We start from the raw sequence: 20,034 nt of genomic DNA on the forward strand, positions 1-20,034 counted from the left end.
TTAAAAATAGTAAAGTCGCCAGAAAAAATGCATTTGGCATGCTATTGACAAATCATCACAAAAGTGTTCCGAATTTGTGGGTGTTCCGAATATGTGGGATGACTGTAAATTTTTATTAAACTCATGGCATTTGTTTACTCATTTACTCATTTACAATCACTCAGTTTTCGTTAAAACAGAAATTAATCAGAATTTAGTAAACCGACCAACATTTTCATTAAATTCTGAGTGTTCACTCAAATCTGACAGACATATTTCTGAGTAGATTCTATTTTGACACAAACAGTGTTTTTGAATGTGCGTGTAGATTTGACAGAACGCTAAAGAATTTCGAGTCATTTTTGGCGATAAAAAATAAACTTTTTCACACGATTTTTTAAGTTCAACTACCCAGTCGCGAAATATTCTAGCAGAGCTGGTTCTGCCAGAATCCTGCTAGAACGGCGGAACATTTCTGCTAGAATGCTGGAAGAATATCCAGCTATGTTAGAACTCTGCTAGAATACTGCTAGAACGTCGTTACTGGGTATGATTTCCACTTTTTTGGTTATATTGCCTTTTACTGTTTTGATGACGTTTGACGAAAAGTACTAATTTTTCCTCAGCGTGCAAAAACAGATTTTTAAAATCTGTTCAAATCTATAGACTTTTTCCTGATAAAATCTAATGTTTAAAGAAATTATGAAAAACAAGCCTTACCCGACAAACTTCGTCTTGTCATTTTTTCGCTTCTTGACGTTTTAGCTCTTTGCTTACTCAGCCTCCTGTGATCAAAATTTGATTTTACGCAACTTTTCGCATACAAACTGCAGATCTTCCGGAATCGGTTCCAGAGTGGCCAAAGTGGTAACTCTTTAGCGTAAGAACCTTCCTTGGACTTATACGAACCCAACGCAACAAAGAGCACCTCGATCCGACGCTCCGTATTGAACTGATTCGCGTTCGAACAAAACCATCGAAATTTTTTATATATATAGATTACAATAGATGGCAGCACTGTTTCAATAAAACAAAATTGACTCATAGATGTCGCTAGTGAGCGCGCCGCTCCATGACCAGTATCCTTTTAAAGGGTACTGGGCCAGTACCCTTTTGAAGGGTTTCGCCCTCGTACCCATTCAAAAGGGTGACGACGGGTAAACTTGAAAAAAGGATAGAAAGTACCCTTTTAAGGGTTATTCTGATTTTGAGTGTATGCAAAATGAAACAAGGGTGTAGTGAGATAACGAGTAATCCGATTACAAGTCTTCGAGCGTAAATCGTCAATCCAGTGACCCCTCGTTGCTGTCAAAGCTGAACAACAGAACAATCGAAGCCTGATTTCAAAATTTGGCGCCATATTCTGTTTTGGACATCCCGTAAAGCCGTTGTTCAGTGTTGCGCCAAAAATGGACTTTTGCAAGCTCTGCCTCCGAAAGTGTTCTCCGATTTTAATCGAGTGGGTGAACAACTCGAAAAGTTCCGAATTTGTGGACGCGGTTGAAAGCATTCTGCGATTCCGCCCGGAAGTAGACAATCTGACCATTTGTGGTACCTGTTGGATACTGGTCCAACTGTTCGGCACGTTTATGGAGGGCTGCCGTGCGATCAAAAACTTGATTGGTCCGAAACAACAGCTGGCCGGTGTAGGGTCGGCAAACGACGACCACTGGCAATCTGATGAAACAGAAAAGGCGTTGGATTATTCCCTGCGGACGGTGCGAAACCACGTGCAACGGATTAACTCCCTTGGAGTTGATCGGGAGGAATCGGCGGATGACGAGAGGTGATTATTCGAAAAAGATTAATACCGGACATGCTTGATTAATGTATTCAATGCTTTACAGATCTCAACTGGAAGAAACCCAGAGTGATTCGACCATAACCGTGCTGCGGATTTGCCGGAAATGTTCCAGGATTGTTGGCGACAGGAAGGAGCATGCGCTGGTCTGCGATGCCTTCAGCACAGCCGATCCCAAGCGAACCTTCTACACGTGTTCGATTTGTTCCGCCGAGTTTCTAGTTCGCTCCCACCTTCAGGTTCATCTGAACAAGCATAATCGTAATAATTTCAAAAATTGTTTCAATTGTTTTTCTTACTAATCTACGATCAATTTTCAGGTGTCAAACCGTACAAGTGTCGCAAACGGTGCGACACGCACTTTTACGGGCGCGTTGGCCGACTCAACCATGAAAAGACCTGCAAGCATGCGGTTCGAGTCTGTTTCTACTGCGAGGTGAAACTGGAGAGTGCACGTGACTTTGCCGAGCACCTGGCCAGCGATCACAACGTTGTGAGTTTTCTGTGATTGTGTCGGTAGTTGAGAAAGAAGTCTTTTTGTACTTCAGTGCACTTCAAAGTTTAAATAATAATGTTGAACATAAAATAAATGCAATTTTTAAATAAAGCTAAGTACGGAGTTAATCTACGTGCGTTTGTATTGCGTTTAGCTCTTTCGATTATCCGAAGTTTCATTTTTCCGAAGGTTTGTATGGGACTTCATCGAATAATCGGAATCTAAACACGCAGAATCTTAAAATGCTGAAAATTAAAAGGGGCATTTAAAAAAATATTCAGAAATTCAGAAATTCAAAAATGCTTTGTTTAAAAATTAAAATATTTAAGTATAATTGAAAAAAAAATGATTTTCAAAATATTTAATTATTGAATTTTGAAGTTTTTGAATAAAAAAAAATAATATTCGGAAATGTCTTGGAAAATGTTATAATTCACCATTTTGCAAGAATTTATAAATTTAACATTTAAGAAACCTAGAAAATCAAAATAATAGAAATCTAGATTACTTTTTTGCAATTCCGTCGTGAAACTACTTACTTTTCCTGTCATTCTTGAACGACGAAATAGCCTACTTTTCTGTACCAAAAATAACAGAATCGAATAGCAACACTTTTCAAAATAAATGCTGAAAAGTTCTACTTTTCAGCACTGAAATGAGTGCTGAAAAGTTGAACTTTTCAGCACTTGTTTCGAAAAGTAACACTTTTCAACATTTTTTTGATTTAAACGATTTATTGACAAAATACATGAAAATTTGACTTAAAATTTCACTCAATGGGTGTTTTTCGGAATTGCAAAAAAATGTTGTATGGAACTTGTTGCAAAACTTGATTTTTTCAGCACTCTTCGTATTTATCCAACTCGGTGAACCTCGTTGGATAAAAAAATCCTCTTTTTGCAACTTGTTGCATAAACCACTATTTTAAAACAACCAATGCGATATGGGTTTTCCATGTACATAGAACCTTTTGAAATAGTAAGCGTGAAATGACAAATATTGAAAATATATTATATGAATCAAAAAACTTTTTTTTTTTTTTTTGGGAGGGTGGTCCAGCCGCACATCGTTGATGTTGAAACCTCTAAACTGGGCCCTCGTCCTGTCACGTCCGTCAGTAGTCTTGTCGTACATTACAACTAGAATCAGATCTGCCAATGAATTAGTACACTTCGACCAAATAAACACTGACGCTGTATGGATCTGACTCTAGGATAAATGCACAGTTGTGTGTTATTCATAAGTCCAACTTATTCAATTATTCATTTAAGTCCAAATATTCATTTGCTAACTACTTTGGATTGCAAATCTTAATTTTAATCTAAAATCCTCTAAACTTAATGTTCAAAACTAAACGTTCCTTTAACTGTTGCAGTACTACTTCTATCAAAAAACAATAAAAATTTGTGAACTGATATACAAATAGGATAGAAATCGCGATTTTAAAAAGAAATGACCATTTACGTCAAAAGATCCGTAGTTCCTCGATTCGCAACAATGGGCAATACAACCATAATCCGAAAACCGTTAGTTCAACAGATCAACGAATTTTGTCCGATATCATTACATTATTGATTGATCGAGACTCTATGGACAATTTGACATAAAAGAATGCCTAGTATTCTGCATCAATCAAAGTTTATTGACAGTATTACTCTAACTTAACAATTGCAACTAAATTTGTCATCAAATAGATTTGGAAAGCATACAGATTTATTTTAAATGCTAATGCTAAGCAACAAATCAATTGTACTATCTTGCAGTCCCACCTAAATCCCACATTGTGATAGTGAAAAAGTCACAGAAGCAGCGGTGTCTTGTGCAATTGTGATATTTTCACTATCGGAGAACTACCTAGTTCACGAAGACAGCTTATCGGTCAACGCTTAAGCCCTGGGGCTGCGACAAAGCGAGTTCTCGTAGCATGAAGTGGTGTCCATAGTGCTTATAAAAAAGAATGTATACCCAAATTTTAACTAATGCACTAGGATCAAATCATGCCCCTTGACTTTACAATGCCCAGGGATTATATGAATCAAAAAACATTGCCTATTTTTTTTAAAATGTATTTTTTCTGGGGTCACTTTGGCTGTATTTTTCAATAATATTTTTATTTTTATTTTTTGTAAAAATAAGTATGCAGTAATTTTTGTATTGTCCCAGACTATGCCTCTAAGCATTTTTAAACAATTTAAACGACAATGGTTTCATTCTAGAGTAAAAAATGTGAAAAACATGCAAAAAAAAATAAAAAGTGGCTGTAAAAACATGAAAAAAACTAGAAAGGAAAAAGATAGTGATAGGAGGTGGTAGAGTAAGCCTAATACTATCATTTTTTTTTTTTTTTTTCCTTGGGCATGAGTAAGGACCTCGACGCCGTTAGCAATGTTGGCTTTAAAATAAAATGAACTCTGAAACCAGCGCTTACTCACAACAGAAACAGAGGCCTCTTCTAGGCATTGTAGGATAGAATAGATTTTGAAATTTATTTAAAAAACGTTACTTAATCCACCCTTAGGTGGTTGGTGCCTTCCTCACATTTAGAGGGTAATGCTATCCAAAATAGATACAAAAGGGCGGACCTTTCAGTGTTCTATCAACTTGATTCATTATTCATACCGTCAGATTGGGTATAGTCAGATCTTCATAATTCAGGGCTCTTATGTGCTTATAACTTTTGATAGGGTTGTCAGATCTGCAATCTATAAAACTCGTTGGAAAGGTCTTTTGATTACCTATCCAACGACCTGTCGCATGATAGATCCGGACAACGTTTTCAACAATATATATGAGATCCGGCCTGAAAAAAGTTCATAAATAACACTTAAGTGCGTGTAACTTTTGATAGGGTTGTCGGATCTGCAATCTTTTGAACTCGTTGCAAAGGGCTTTTAATTACCTTTCCAACGACAGGTCGCATGATAAATCCGGACAACGTTTTCATCGAAATATATCAGATCCGGCCTCTAAAAGGTTCATAAATAACATTTAAATGCTTATAACTTTTGATAGGGTTGTCAGATCTTCAATGTCTTGGACGCGTTGGAAAGTTCTTTTGATTACCTATCCAACGATAGGTCGCATGAGAGATCCGGACAACGTTTTCATCGAAATATTCGAGATCCGGCCTCCAAAAAGTGCATAAATAACACTTAAGTGCTTATAACTTTTGATAGGGTTGTCAGATCTTAAATGTTTTTGACGCATTGGAAAGGTCTTTTTATTACCTTTCTAAAAATGTATAGCATGACGGGTTTTCTTACAAAAACCACCCTTTTTACAATCTTCCGGACTTTTGTTAAAATCGTTTTTTTAGCATAACTTTTGAAGTACTTTACTAAACTTCATAATTTTCAATAGGGACTTATGGGACCCTAAGACGAATCGAATGAGACCAAAACGGTCCAAATCGGTTAAGCCAGTGCTGAGATAATCGAGTGCATATTTTTTGGTGCACAGACCCACATCCCTACACACACACACACACACACACAGACATTTGCTCAGAATTTGATTCTGAGTCGATATGTATACATGAAGGTGGGTCTAGGAGGTAAAACTAAGAAGTTCGTTTTCTGAGTGATTTTATAGCCTTTCCTCAGTAAGGTGAGGAAGGCAAAAACGTACGTGCATAAATTTTAAACATCCATTTAAGTAATAATACAAAGCATTTTGATATGTCAAAATTTCCATAGAGTCTCGATCAATCAATAATGAAATGATATCGGACAAAATTCGTTAATCTGTTGAACTAACGGTTTTCGGATTATGGTTGTATCGACCATTGTTGCGAATCGAGGATCTACTGGAGGTTTGACGATCAAATAGAGCCTAACAAAAGGGCACATGGGTTTTGTAAACAGGAGTGTATCTCTCCCACTCAAATAACAGTTTACAAAAGGTATGATAGGGATACGCTCCTGTTTGCAAAGCTTGTGTGTCCTAATAAATTGGAAGGCACGAAATAGTCGTCTTAACGACGAGTGTTCAACTTGTAAAATATGAACAGTTGATTTATGGTTTTTTGTTTGGGCCGGCAAGACAGGTTTAAAAACTAGGTATAGGAATGTTTGGCTTTGTAATTACAATTTTTGGGATTTGAGATTCAAGTTACTTTTAGACAGTTCAGTTAAGGTTATTGATTCAAGTTAGTTAGTTTTCCATAACAAAGAATTGGATCTAAATGATTAGTTGAATTGGTCCAAGTGTTCTATTTAAGTGGCAGATCTGCTTCTAGTTGTAATGTAGGACAAGAATACTGACGGACGCGACAGGACGTGGCTCAGAAAAAGGCCTCAAGATTTGTATTCCCTAGACAAGTTAGTTTTCATCTATCGTTTTTTTTTTTCCTTTAAATTTGATATACATGTTAGGTTTCCTTTGTATCAATCTCCGTTTAGTAACATTTTCTTATTTAATTAAATAATAATTTAATTTCCTCCGGGCCTTTTTATTTTGAAACAAAATTTAAGATTTTCATTATTCAGTGTTAAACTCAGATTACCGTAACTGCTCAAGTCATCCAAGTTCTTACTACTCACACCTACACTAATTTTCTTTCACCTTCCCCCTCCCGATCCCCTATATCTTCCGGTGGTGTTCATTTTGTATGCAATACTAGTTCGGCCACTACCCTTTTTTCCACAAGAAACCGGACTTGGACTGACTTGAGGCCGCGTCCCCCACCTTGCTCCGTAAAACGAAAACGAAAACGAACAAGAGTAGTAAAGTTTTTCGTAGAACAAAAGTTGCTCAAAATGACCTCCTGAACATAGCAAAAATAAATATTTTCAAAAAAAAAATTAAGCAGTAGAGGGTTAGATTTAAAAATTATAAATTTCAAAATAAAAAAAATAAGTTGCAGGAATGAAAAAAAAATCAAATTAATTCAAAATCCTGCAACTGAAACAATTAAACATTCAACAATTTATAAACTTCAAAATTTAACTTAATGTTTAAGTTTTGAACATTTTTCAATAATTTAAGAATAAAGTATTGATTTTTTTTTAATAATTTCAGAATTCGAGAGTTGGATTCTAATATTGTAGAATTTTGAAATTTGTGAACGGTCCTGAACAGATCTAGGGGTTCTCATTAGGTGTGAAAAAGTTCAATCTAAAGAAAAAATATGGATGAAAATGTTGATCTCTGATCATTTCTCCATAATCAATCAAATTCAGCTGGAAATATTTTTTTTCAAAAGTTTGATTTTAAAATTTTTAATTTGTAAATCTTTGAATTTAAAATTTTAGAAATTTGGAAAGTTGGAATTAATAAAATGTTAATTATAAAACTTTTGTATTATTGAATCGAAGTTTTTAAATTTTTGATTTATTTTAATCTCTTTAATTTTTTTCCCCAGTAACCTCAACCTTTTCTTGAGCGAGCCACTAAAAGAATGCGCACCTTCCGATCACCGTAGGTACTTAGCTTGAATTTTGAGAAAAATAATAATTTCGTGATTGGATTTATTGGTGTGAAATTGAGACGAAGTTTTCGAGTATTAAATTTTAAAATCCTTAGATTTTTTTTCATTTTTAACTTTCAGAATTTTTGAATGCATGATTTTTATTTTTTTAATTATTTAAAGTTTAAAATTCTTTTAAATTTCTGAGTTTAAAAAATAGTTTTTGATGTTACATTTTTGAATTCGGAATTTTATTTTTTTGAATTTTTTAAGTCTTTAAATTTTTGAACTCCGCAATAACCTTCAATAGGTCGAAATACCTTGGGCAAAAATATGCATGTTTACGCCCTATTGAAAAGTTATTGCTGAATTTCAGAATCTAAGATAATTTTTTTTTCTTTTTTTGAGTCTTTCATTTTTCTAATCTTAGATTTCTGAATTGCTTAATTTTAGAATTTTTGATCTCGTTAACTTTAAAATTTCTGAATGTTTCAAAAAATTTAATGATTTTTCTTAGGATTTTTCTCTTTTTTACATTACTAGCATTAATTAACATTAATTAACATAAACATTAATTTTCGGCAGTTCTAAGATTCTGCGTTTGAGATTCGGCAATTCTGGATGTTCTATATCATTGTATATCGAATACAAAGAAACGTAAATCGCTACTTTTCGTGACCCGTTTTGTTATATGTATGGAGTTTTACGTTACTTGCGAGCTGCGTACTGGACTTTGCCATGGCAAAATCAGGGACTTTCTTTCAACATGAAATAAATTGAAATCTGATTGATCAACAAAAAAAAAGCCTTTCCTCACCAGTTTATAGAGTTTAATTTAATTGAGTCAGTTGAAAACTCCGCCATCTCCATCCTCTTAGTCCAACCCCCCAGCGTGACACTTCATCACGTGCGGCTTCACCAAACACTTGTACGCGAAGCCCTGCCCGCAAATCTGGCACGGGTACGGCTTCTCCTGGGTGTGAATCCGCTGGTGCACGTTCAGCGCAGTCGACGACTTGAAGCCCTTCCCACACACCTTGCAGCGAAACTTCCGCTCATCCGAATGCGCCGACTGATGCTTCCGCTGTGCACGCATCGTCCGGAACAGTTTGCCACACGTTTCACACGGAACGGTCGGTTCGGCGTGCACCCGCATGTGAGTTTCCAGCTCTTCCTTGGTTTTCTTGAGAGCTCCACACGTAATGCAAACGAGCGGATCGGCGCCACATCTGAGCTCGTGATTCCGTCTGACGTGATAGGAGTAAAAGCTGGCATCGCATTTCACCCGGCAGCTGTACGGTTTGATGCCCCGGTGACGGTTCATGTGGAACTTGAGGTTGAAGTTTTCCTTGAAGCTTACGCCGCAAATATGGCAACTGAACAGGTTTGGGTTCAGCGTCTTATCTTTGCAGCGATTCACGTGGATGCTGTAGCTGTGCCGCCTGTCGAACTTCATCGAGCATTGCGCACACGTGAAGACCTGGATCTGGATTGGTTCCGTAATTACGGAGTCGGTAGGTTCTTCAGCAGGTTCTACATTATCGTATGTAGTCTCGTCCATTGCGGCTTCTTTGTTGAAAAGCTCAACCTCTTCCTGCGGTTCATCTAGTTCAAGCTTCACCTCTCCAACCTCGAACGCCAACTCCAGATCTTCAACCACGTCCTCAACCAACTGATTACTTGTTGCCCCTTCCTTCGCCCCGTTGATCCGGTCAATATGATTCCTCACCATCAAGTGTGTAATGTCCAGCGATTCCACCGTCTCCTCCGAGATCCAATTGTCCTTTCCTTCAACCTCCCCCAACAACCCACAATCATACCGGTCCATCCACCCCCGGGCCTTCAGGCAACTCTCCCGAAAATCCACCCACATCTCCACCATCTTCCAGCAGCTAGCGCAAATCGACCGCCCATCCAACTCCACCTCGATACCTAAACATCGAACCACCTTCCGCTTACCATCGACGGGGTCCAAGCTGCCCCAGCTAGGTCTGGACGAGAAGCGCACCGCCTGTCCCGGAGGCCATTTGCGCAGGCAAAGTTCGCAAAAGGCGGAACGGTCAACCTTGGGGACACGCTTGCGTTGGACGCTGACGGCGGGTTTCTTCCTAGGTGGGATCTCCGGTTTGGGGTCATTGGTGATCTGGGGGAAAACTGGGATGACGAGACACTCAGGAACCTCGTCGGTCTCTGGAAACGGTTCGGGTTTTGGAAACTCCTCAAGTAGGTTGTTCGCGACGAAGTCGTCCGAAACATGTTGGAGTTCTGGAAACAATAAAGAGATTGAAAAAAATCTTGAATTCTTAAATTAATAAATTCTTAAACTCTTAAATTCTTCAATTCTTAAATTCCTCAATTCTTAAATTCTTAAATTCTTAAATTCTTAAATTCTTAAATTCTTAAATTCTTCAATTCATAAATTCTTAAATCCTTAAATTCTTAAATTTTTAAATTCTTCAATTCATAAATTTTTAAATTCTTAAATTTCTTAATTCTTAAATTCCTCAATTCTTAAAATTATACATTCTTCAATAATTGAATTCTTAATTTTTTAACTTGATGTTTTTCAATTTCTAAATTTTTAAATCAATTTCAATTTTGTAACTTTTTTAATTCTTAAATCCTAAAATTTATAAAATTCCTAAATTCCTAATTTTTTATTCTGGTTTTTTTTTTTTGAATTTGGGAAAAATAGAGTTTTGAATGGTTTTCGTCAATTTGTATTTTCGAATTTCAATAATTCACTTTTGAAATTTCGACTTATAATTTCTGAAATTTTTCAGGTTTTAAATATAAAATTTATTTTTCAATTCTCGAATTTTCGAATTTTATTTTTAAATTGTTTGTAATGTTGAATTTCAAAATTTCGGATTATTATAGAATTTTCAGTTATATATTTGTATGATTATTGTCAAGTTTATTTAACTCTGTCTCTGTAATCCATAGGTTGCTGGTTGGTAGCAATAAGTAGTTGGCGACACGATGACCAACAGCTATAAAGACAACTTCTTTTTTTAACTCCATGTGTGCTGTGTGCTTGATAATCCCAACTTTAGTAGTTTATTTTGCAAATAAATTGATAAAAATGACCTCAAAAACATACACTAACTTTTAAACGTACATTGCGGTAAAGTTTTACATAAAAACAATAATTACTTTATTTCCATTTTATGTCTGCAGTTTTTGTACTTTTTTACAGTGCGCAGTTAAATCGGCACTGGCAACGTATGTTTTGCGCTTGCAACACTGCCAGTTTTGCTGGGCGTAAAGGGCGGTTGGTGTCCAGCACGTTCGGTGTCCAGAAACATTGGCCAATCTGTTTGCCTTGACAATCTGTAACCAAGACGCATGCTCCTCGGTATGCTCAGCCACGTGATTTGCCAAAAGGGCTTTTTTCCGTGCATGCCATTTACGCGCCGATTTAGACTTTTTGTTCCGCTTCTTGGTGCGGCCGACTGACCGAGCCATCACTAGTTTCCTTTAAAAAAAAACGACAATTTTTGGTAAACAAAAAAAACGAAACGAAACGAAACTATTGGCACTACGCCCCCTGGGGCATGGCCTTCCTCTAACGTGGGATTTCTGCTCCAGCGCCTCTGACGAGACAGGAGAAACCGGGACCGACGTTTTACTTCACCATCCGATAGAAGCTCAGTGGATAAGGCGGGAATCGAACCCGCGTCTCATAGCATCATCGGGATCGGCAGCCGAAGCCGCTACCCCTGCGCCACGAGACCAACAACAGAGTTTGAATGCCACTCTAGAAAGAAAGACGATATGATTGAATAATAACAAACTTTGCGTAACTATGACAACAATATAGTCCACGCTACATGTAGAGTGGAAATAGGCGGTCTCTGAGTCAAGGTTTGATCGCCAATCTTGTAGCCAATTGGGTCCTAAAATGAAGCTTAGATTGCTGATATTATTATTTACAGCGATAAAGCTTATTTTTCTGCATACGACCACAAAGAGTTTAAAGCGGTATACACACTTCGGAAGAAACCGGTCAAGAAAAAAATCAAATGGGCAGCAGCGGCACTGCCGTTCTAAGCATAATTGTCCCATGTCATTTTTTGACGATTTTGACCTTTTGACATTTTTAAGTTTAGTTTGTCGTATACTTTTCGAAAAACCCATAAAATCTAGTACTTTGTTCGGAAACTCATCAAAAACAACACCAAGTCTGTTTGTCCCATCGTTACACTTCTACGCATAATTGTCCCACCAAGTATTTTCTTTCACGGAATCATTAGTTATACGAAGCATTGAGTCTTGTTTACATACTGTATAGCAAGAGGATCATAAATAAGAGTGATAAACTACTAACTGGGGCGATTGGGGACACATAGGACGAATAAGAACCCACGGGACAATTATGCGTAGAAACACAGAAATCGATCGAAAAATTTCAATCGCGTTTTTCTCAGTTGCACTTTTTTGAACATGGGACAATTATGCGTAGAACGGCAGAGCAGCGGCAGCGAAAGCAAGCCAGAGAGGGTGAAGAAAAGCCCCAAGAGAACGCTCCCTCTCCTTTGTTCTGCTGTTCGTAAAGCTGTTTCTTGACCCCTTTCCTTCCGATCAGCGTACTAGCCTTAAAATGGATTTTTAAACAAATTTTGAAAAATTAACCTCGCGGTCCTTCCTGACAGAAAAGCTCCTACTTGACAGCTCGTTCCAAAGAGACCATAGTTGATCCATCGAAAAAATGTTGTCATGTCAAATTTTTTTTGCAATAAAATGAAAAAAAGTGATCAGAAATGGTTTTTAATTGTGTTTTTTACCGTTGTACATAAAAATTGACATAGGGCTTTAGTACCCAATTATGTCTATTTTGCTTTTTGGGTATTTGGAATAAGCCTTTGGTAAAGGGTAGTGAAATACACACACATATTTTTAAAATTTCAGATACTTCAAGAAAGTTTCGTAATTTTTTAATACTCTCGCCTTGACAACATTTTATGGCAAATTTATAGGAGGGTGTACAAATTTAAGCCAAAAATGACACATTTCTCTTCAGCGTGTGATTGTTTTGATTTGATTAAAAAGAACTGTCAGTTTAAAAATTTTCGACTTCCAAGAAAATCGTAAACAAAATTTTCAAATTTTGAGCAACAAAAATGTCTTTTGACTCTTCCGGAAGCGACCTCCCCCAAAGAAGCTGGAACGATCCACTGCCACACGACAAAATCCCAACTAATTCTGGTTAGTTCAAAAAATTACTTATAACTCAACCCTTTTGTTTATGTGGCACCTTTTTCGCTTCTCAGAAGAAGAATGGCTCGAGCAATCCTCCCACCAACATCACGCCGACCAGACCGTCCTCCCGGAGCGAATGACCATCAAGGTGGAACCCAACACGGAGAACCTCTCGTCGAGCACGTACAACCCGCTGCCCAGCTTCCACGTCGACTCACTGCTCGAGTCGGGAGTGAAACCGGAGGAGATTGAGTATGTGGCCGTGCCGGAGGGTGCGAAACGCCGGGGACGACCCAAGGGGAGCAAGAACGGCAGGAAGGCGTTGCAGAAGATGCTGCTGGGTGGGGACGCGCGGGACTGTGACTTGTGTCGGCGGAGCTGTCCGGGGAGTTTGGCGGAGGACGCAGTGGAGGGGAAGTTTGCCGAGATTTTGGGGATGGAGTTGGAGCTGCGGAGTGGGATCGTTTGTAGACCTTGCTTGAAGCTGGTGGAGCTGCTGGGGGAGTTTAAGGTTTGCTGTCTGAAGGCGAAGGAGTGGTTCAAGGATAAGGGTGTGGATGATGAGGGGTCGGAAGATTGGTTTAGTAACAAAACGACGAAGGGTCTTGAACGAACGGCGGATATTATTCGAGAGTATGTTGGCCGCATGGAAGCGAGCGAGGATGACAACGTAGAGGAGGATCAGGAGGATGTGGATTACAAAGGGGACGATTTTGAGGCAGCCGAGCCTGAAATTCAGGATAGTTCTGCGAAGGACTCTGCAAACATCGGAGAAGATTATGTGAAGCAGTTTTTGGAGGACTCTTTTCAGAGATTGTGAGTAACTTAAGTTATAAAAATAATCGTTACAAATGCCCAATCCTTGCAGGGACGCAACCGAAACCGACGGAGTTCCGGCGCCAAAGCTCAAAATCACGGTGTACACGTGCGAAAAGTGTCAGCGCAGGTTTGACTCCAAGATCGGCTACTGCTACCACGTCAAGCTGTGCAAACCGGACGCCGCCGTCCGGGAAGCCACCTTGCACACCTGCCCCATCTGCTCGGCCGACTTCACCAGCCACTGGCTGATGCGGGACCACCTCAACAAGCACCGGGGCGTGAAGCGGTTCAGCTGCCGCAAGGTTTGCAAAAAGACGTTCTACACCGAGCTGGCTCGGCGATCGCACGAGAAGCACTGCTCGAACGAAACCACAATCTGCACGTTGTGCGGCGTCCAGCTCAAGTCGGAAAACTCGCTCGGGTCGCACATGGCGTACATCCACGGCGAGGCCAAAATTCCGTGCGAGGTGTGCGGGAAGATGTTCAAAGCAAGGTGAGGTCAACCACGAATCTCAACATTAATTAAAATTAATCCAAACTTCCTTCAACATTTCAGGAAAGCCCTCCTAAAACACATGACGGTCCATTCGGATGCGCGGAACTACCCTTGCGAGGTGTGCGGAAAGGCGTTCAAGTCCTCGTGGACCGTGAAGGTGCATATGCGGATTCACACCCAGGAAAAACCGTTCCAGTGTTCCATCTGTGGGCAGGGTTTCACGTACAAGTGCATTCTCAAGTCGCACTTGGAGCAGACCCACGGAAGTAATCATATCTAGGGTGTACTTGGGAGTATTGATTCTATGTAACGTACGGAGAAACCATAATAATAAAAATAATTAACCCAAATCCATACTTAAGAAGCTGCCTTTTTCTGGTGACATCTAGTGTTCTTGGAAACGAACTTGATTTTCAATAAATGTGATTAAAAGATTTTTTTTTACTTAAATTTTAACGATAAAACACGACTAAAAACCATTTCTGATCACTTTTTTTCTTAATTTTTATGAAAAAAATAAATTTGCAAGACAACATTTTTTCGATGGATCAACTAGGGCGTCCAATTTTCCCGGGTTTTGAATTTCCCGGGAAACGGGAAAAATATTTTTGGAATCCCGGGAATTCCCGGGATCCCGGGAAATTTTTGAATCAGTAATAAAATCTATGTTTCATTATATTTTTGTTATGTTTTCAAGCTTAAAATCATAGAATTAGCTTAATAATATCAAATGGTGATAATCCTCACTTCAATCTAAACAAAGACGACAGTTTTAAAATAGCCTAAAAGAATTTTTTTTTGTCTTTGTGGTGTTTAGGATTTTATATCAACTACTATTTTTAATTCCAGTATGATTAATTTTTTTTTGATTTGCGAATCAAATTACATAATTCTTGAGTTTTTATAAAAAAAGGTCCAATAAGCTTTTATCTTCCATTTGTTTATAGGACCTATTCAAAAAAAGTATAACTCTTTTATATTTTTTTATATATATATTTTTATATGACATGACTTAAACAGCTTAAAAAATTTATTTCAAATCTAAAAAACAAAATTACTACCACCAACCGAGGGAAAATCAGAATTACAGTCTAAATAGGTACAGGAGATTTTAGAGCAATACATTTAGAAGTACAAATTGTTTTGTTCTGTTCCTGTTTTAACCGAAGTCATCCAAAACGTCATGAAATTATTTTTTGCTTTAATAGCTGTCTTTATTCGTTACATTTGTACTTATTTGCCCTAGATGCCAGTTTTTGATTATAAATAATTTGATATGAGATTGTTTTTTTTTTAATTTTAAATCGAAAATATACGTAAACAAGCTTTACCCGACAAACTTCGTTCTGCCTTTTTTTCGATTGTTGACGTTTTTAGCTCTTTTGCTTATTCAGCCTCCTGTGATCAAAATTTGATTATACGTAACTTTTCCCATACAATCGGCAGATTTTCCGGAATCGGTTCCAGAGTGGCCAAAGTTGTAACTTTTTGGCGTAAGAACCTTCCTTGGACTTAAACGAACCCAACGCAACAAAGAGCACCTCGATCCGACGCTCCGTATTGAACTGATTCGCATTCGAACAAAACCATCGAAATTTTTTATATATATATAGAAGAAGTCTTTAAAAAAATAAAATAAAAGAGAAAAAATTTAAAGCACTAGGCATTTTGCGGACCTGTTAATTAAAATTATAATATTATTTCCTAAAAAGCCAATTTAATGCTGATATTTGCTGAATTCAAATTTTTCATTGATTTTATTGTTCTACTATTTTCACAACCAAATCTGAATTTCCAGACCAAAATATGTTTTTTTTTTTTCAATTTCGGGAATTCCCGGGACAAATGATAGAAAATCCCGGGATTCGGGAATTCCCGGTTTTGGAAAAATCCCGGGATTTTTGTCCCGGGAATTCCCGGGATGGACGCACTAGGATCAACTATGGTCCCCTTGGAACGAATTGTCAAGTAGGACCATTTCAAAATTGATTTAAAAAATTCAATGTCACTTTGTGGTCGTTAGGTCATTTTGGTCAGAAAAATACTCTTTATCGTTGCGAACAATAATATCAGAAATCTAAGCTTAATTCAATTCAATTCAATTGTGTTTTTATTAGAATTTAACAGTTCTGTTCCAGGATGTTACATTTGCAATTCAGAGATTTGGAGAACCTTTCAACTGAGATCAATTCATTAGCCTTTGCAGGGAGGATACATATTTCTGCGTTTAGATTTTGCTAACTGGGTGTTCTTTTAGGGAAAATAAATTTTGAGAAAAAAACCCTAGATCTAATCTAAGCTTAATTGAGTCCTAAAATGAAGCTATTATTATTGTTCACAGCGATAAAGCTTATTTTTCTGAGTACAATGACCCTTTGTACGACCACAAAGAGTTTAAAATGGATTTTTAAATCAATTTGGAAAAATTAACCTCGCGGTCCTTCTTGACAGAAAAGCTCCTACTTGACAGCTCGTTCCAAGGGGACCATAGTTGATCCATTGAAAAAATGTTGTCTTTTCAATTTATTTTTTTTGCATTAAAATGAAAAAAGTGATAAGAAATGGTTTTTAATCGTGTTTTTTACCGTTGTACATAAAAATTGACATAGGGCTTTAGTACCCGATTCTAGGACCCAACTCAACATTTTTTTAAATTTTTTTTTCAAACATTTGAGAAAACGAAAATTTGAAATAACTAAGTTTAACATTTAAAAACATTTACCATAAAAAAACGTGAAAATCATATTGAAATCGATTTTTACAGATATTTTAGCAGTGTCATATATTAAGCGTTAAAGTTAAGCTCTATTTAATATTGGTTTCTCATCAGCTTTTTTGTTCTTTAAATTTGGATGATAGGTAATTTTTATTTGACAATCTTAGTCGAAAATAAATAAAAATCATTTGACTCACATTTTTTTTGAATTTATGTGACAAATGCATGTTTTGCCTCCTCTCTCTTTCGCGGGTGAAGAAAACTAGCAAGCGAAAATGATTTGTTTGCGATTATTACATCCCTGCTTGCTAACTTTCTTCACCAACGATAGAGAGAAGAGGCGAAACACTCAAAAGAAAATCGCTCCCGAATTTCTCGAACAAAATCAGTCAGTTGAAGATTTTTTGTGAATCTCCTTGTTAGCACCACTTAGTTAATTTATTTTGTTATGTTTACACACATTGCCCATCTACAAAATGTGACAGGTCATTTTTCGACGTATGACCTTGCGTGTGACGTTACACTTGCAGGTGTATCAGGGTGACCACTCAAATCCCATTTTCAAATTCCCGACTTTTTCCCGACCTTTTCCAGACTTTTCCAGGAACCTCAAATAAGCATTTCATGATTTCAACCAAAAAACTCTATAAGAAAAGTCAATATCTAGAGTTTTTTTTATTAGGTCCTATAAACATATAAAAGACAATAGTTTATTGGTCCTTTTTTTAAAAAAAAAAACTCTGGATATCAACCACCGAAAAAGAAATTCTAAATTAATTTTCAAAAATCCAACTATTGTCAATTTTTGTAAACACAGAATCTGAACAACAAATTAAAAAAAAACTTTAAAAATGGAAATTTATTATTATGATTCAGAGTAGAAACACAAACAATTAGTCCTTGAAAAAAGTCGAAAGTTCAACAATACTTATAACTTTCATGTTATTTTTTTAAATTGGCAAACGTATAGTTTTGGATACTTCGTTTCAACTGGAAATGGCAAAAAGTTAAAGATAACTGAATTTAAAATTTCATTCCTGTTTTTCCCACTTAGTTTAAGCAAAATTTTCGAAGAGAATTTTTTTTAAACAATTTTACAATGACTCAAAATATCATGGATTATTTTATTTGCAATTTCAATATTTTCTTTATGTTTTCAAACGAATTTTTTTTTTAATTTTGGATTTTATTCGATATTTAAGTTTTCTGAAAGCTGAAAATCAACCTTTATCTCTAGAAGGTAATTTACCCATACTCACAAAAAAAAAGTTCAAGGGCAAAATATGGAAAAAAATATATTTGGTATAACTTAATGATGTCAGTTATACAATTTTTTATTTAGTTTTTCTTTAACTTTACCTCTTGTTTATAAACAGAAATTAATAGAGATCATTTGATTCATAAAAAAATATGAAAATCTGTGTCAACTGCATCCAATATTTATTAAGATTTTCAATGCCTTAAACAGCTTTTTCATACTCAAATATATTGAAATAGTGAAAAGAACCTTAAATTTAAAGTTAGTTACTAAAGCAGAATTGAAAATTGTACAAAATATTACAAAATTATTCAAGAGTTAAAATTAATATTCAAACAAGTATGCTTGGAATTCCTGACTTTTCCCGACTTTTTGACAAAAAATCATTAATTCTTGACTTTTTCCCGATTTTTGGCGGATTTTAGGGAATTCCCGACTTTTTCCCGACTTTCTCGATTTACCGACTTGAGTGGCCACCCTGATAGATAGAAATAGATATTCTGCCCAAAAATCAAGATGATGATTTTTTGAGAAAATGGCAAAAAAGTGAAAAAAGTCTTACATACATTTAAATTGAAGTGAGAGAAATTATTTTTTAATCATACAAAATTATTCAAGAGTTACAAAATAATTCTAAATTATGCTTGGGATTCTCGACTTTTTAACAATAAATCACATATTCCAACTTTTTCCCGATTTTTCGTGGTTTTTGGCTAATTCTAGACTTTTTCCCGAATTTCCCGATTTCCCGACTTGAGTGGCCACCCTGCAAACATGTGCTTGATCGGACTTAACAGCAGCTGGCGCTTTGCATTTGAATTTAAAATGGAATTTAACACATTTAAAAAAAACTATTTTTTAATCACAATTTTTGAGGCACTTTGGCCATTTAAGCGTTTAGTTTGAACCCCACTGACCAAAACCTTGCGCAAGTTTGCGGAATGCACAATTTCGCAAACAGATTTGTGAGCCCACGTAGGTCCAATATAGGTACTAGGCCCAAAAAAGGAACAAATACCTAATATAATCTCATACTTACTTGCCGCTGCTTCTTTCTTCTTTTTCCACACTTTTCGTTGGCTTTGCGATCGCTTATTTCGTTTACGCGGCCGGTTAGCCCGCGCAGTCGGATCTTTTCTCGGCATTTCGCAATCCTGTCAAACTAGAGCCGTTGCCCATCCAGCGGGGTATTACTGTAATCTAATATGAAGCCTGTTTAAATCTGGAGCAACATTTGAAAGGGGCGGTACGACATTGCTCTTACGGCCTTTCATTACACGCGTTTAAATGGGACGAAAGGCCGTAAGAGCAATGTCGTACCGCCCCTTTCAAATGTTGCTCCAGAAATATTCTTCTTGCTGATATATACAAACTTTTACACTCACTATTTAATCTAATTCCGGTTTGTCGGGAAAGAAGTGTCCTTTTTATTGATTCAAACACGGATTAATTTATGACGGAGTTGTTCTACGCACAAAGTTCAAATTCACTACCGGCAATAGGAATAATAATAAATATTGCACGTTTATTATTAGGTTTAATTTCAGCGCAATCGTTGTCAAACGAACGGGGTTTGACTGTGATCTAATTTTTGAACCTTTTTGCTAACGAAGCACTAACTTTTAAACAATGTTCCTTTTTATTGGTGAAAGTGAAATTTTTCTGCTCCCAAGTTGGGATTCCCAACACAGGTTAATTAACGACGGGGTTGTTCCGGCCACAAAGTTCGATCTTTGCTTCCGGCGCGGGAGTATTTAATATCAAGTAATATAAACAAATACTGCACGATTAAGCTGAACTGAGGCAAGTTTAGGTATAATTTTTGACAAAAATAGACATAACGTTTTAACGTGCACTCAA

The 20,034-nt window shown here is 36.8% G+C and overlaps 3 protein-coding genes across 3 annotated transcripts; 2 read left to right on the plus strand and 1 right to left on the minus strand.

The window, feature by feature from the left end:
- The first annotated feature begins 1,199 nt into the window (after positions 1-1,199).
- LOC120422161 (uncharacterized) lies at positions 1,200-2,388 on the plus strand. Its single transcript, XM_039585534.2, has 3 exons — positions 1,200-1,765; positions 1,827-2,041; positions 2,101-2,388. Exons 1-3 carry the CDS (start codon positions 1,389-1,391, stop codon positions 2,286-2,288), a joined length of 780 nt encoding a protein of 259 aa, XP_039441468.1. The 5' UTR covers positions 1,200-1,388; the 3' UTR covers positions 2,289-2,388.
- Positions 2,389-8,486: 6,098 nt separating this feature from the next.
- On the minus strand, positions 8,487-19,964 carry LOC128092778 (zinc finger and BTB domain-containing protein 49-like). Its single transcript, XM_052707376.1, has 3 exons — positions 19,560-19,964; positions 19,214-19,374; positions 8,487-9,948 (listed from the first exon to the last, which is right to left on the minus strand). Exons 2-3 carry the CDS (start codon positions 19,317-19,319, stop codon positions 8,558-8,560), a joined length of 1,497 nt encoding a protein of 498 aa, XP_052563336.1. The 5' UTR covers positions 19,320-19,374; positions 19,560-19,964; the 3' UTR covers positions 8,487-8,557.
- LOC128092779 (zinc finger and BTB domain-containing protein 49-like) lies at positions 12,715-14,562 on the plus strand. Its single transcript, XM_052707377.1, has 4 exons — positions 12,715-12,891; positions 12,957-13,701; positions 13,754-14,197; positions 14,261-14,562. The coding sequence occupies exons 1-4, from the start codon at positions 12,807-12,809 to the stop codon at positions 14,478-14,480; spliced, it is 1,494 nt and encodes a 497-aa protein (XP_052563337.1). The 5' UTR covers positions 12,715-12,806; the 3' UTR covers positions 14,481-14,562.
- Positions 19,965-20,034: the final 70 nt, after the last annotated feature.

Source organism: Culex pipiens, chromosome 2, assembly GCF_016801865.2.
Source record: "Culex pipiens pallens isolate TS chromosome 2, TS_CPP_V2, whole genome shotgun sequence".
Lineage (NCBI taxonomy): Eukaryota > Metazoa > Arthropoda > Insecta > Diptera > Culicidae > Culex > Culex pipiens.

Bases quoted from the DNA above. Each gene is read 5' to 3' on its own strand.
- LOC128092779 (XM_052707377.1), top strand. From the start codon at position 12,807: ATGTCTTTTGACTCTTCCGGAAGCGACCTCCCCCAAAGAAGCTGGAAC. The intron at 12,892-12,956 runs GTTAGTTCAAAA...TTCGCTTCTCAG, and splicing joins CAAAATCCCAACTAATTCTG to AAGAAGAATGGCTCGAGCAA. The intron at 14,198-14,260 runs GTGAGGTCAACC...TCAACATTTCAG, and splicing joins GGGAAGATGTTCAAAGCAAG to GAAAGCCCTCCTAAAACACA.
- LOC120422161 (XM_039585534.2), top strand. From the start codon at position 1,389: ATGGACTTTTGCAAGCTCTGCCTCCGAAAGTGTTCTCCGATTTTAATC. The intron at 1,766-1,826 runs GTGATTATTCGA...AATGCTTTACAG, and splicing joins GAATCGGCGGATGACGAGAG to ATCTCAACTGGAAGAAACCC. The intron at 2,042-2,100 runs GTAATAATTTCA...ATCAATTTTCAG, and splicing joins TCATCTGAACAAGCATAATC to GTGTCAAACCGTACAAGTGT.
- LOC128092778 (XM_052707376.1), bottom strand. From the start codon at position 19,319: ATGCCGAGAAAAGATCCGACTGCGCGGGCTAACCGGCCGCGTAAACGA. The intron at 9,949-19,213 runs GTAAGTATGAGA...TATTGTTTCCAG, and splicing joins GAAGAAAGAAGCAGCGGCAA to AACTCCAACATGTTTCGGAC.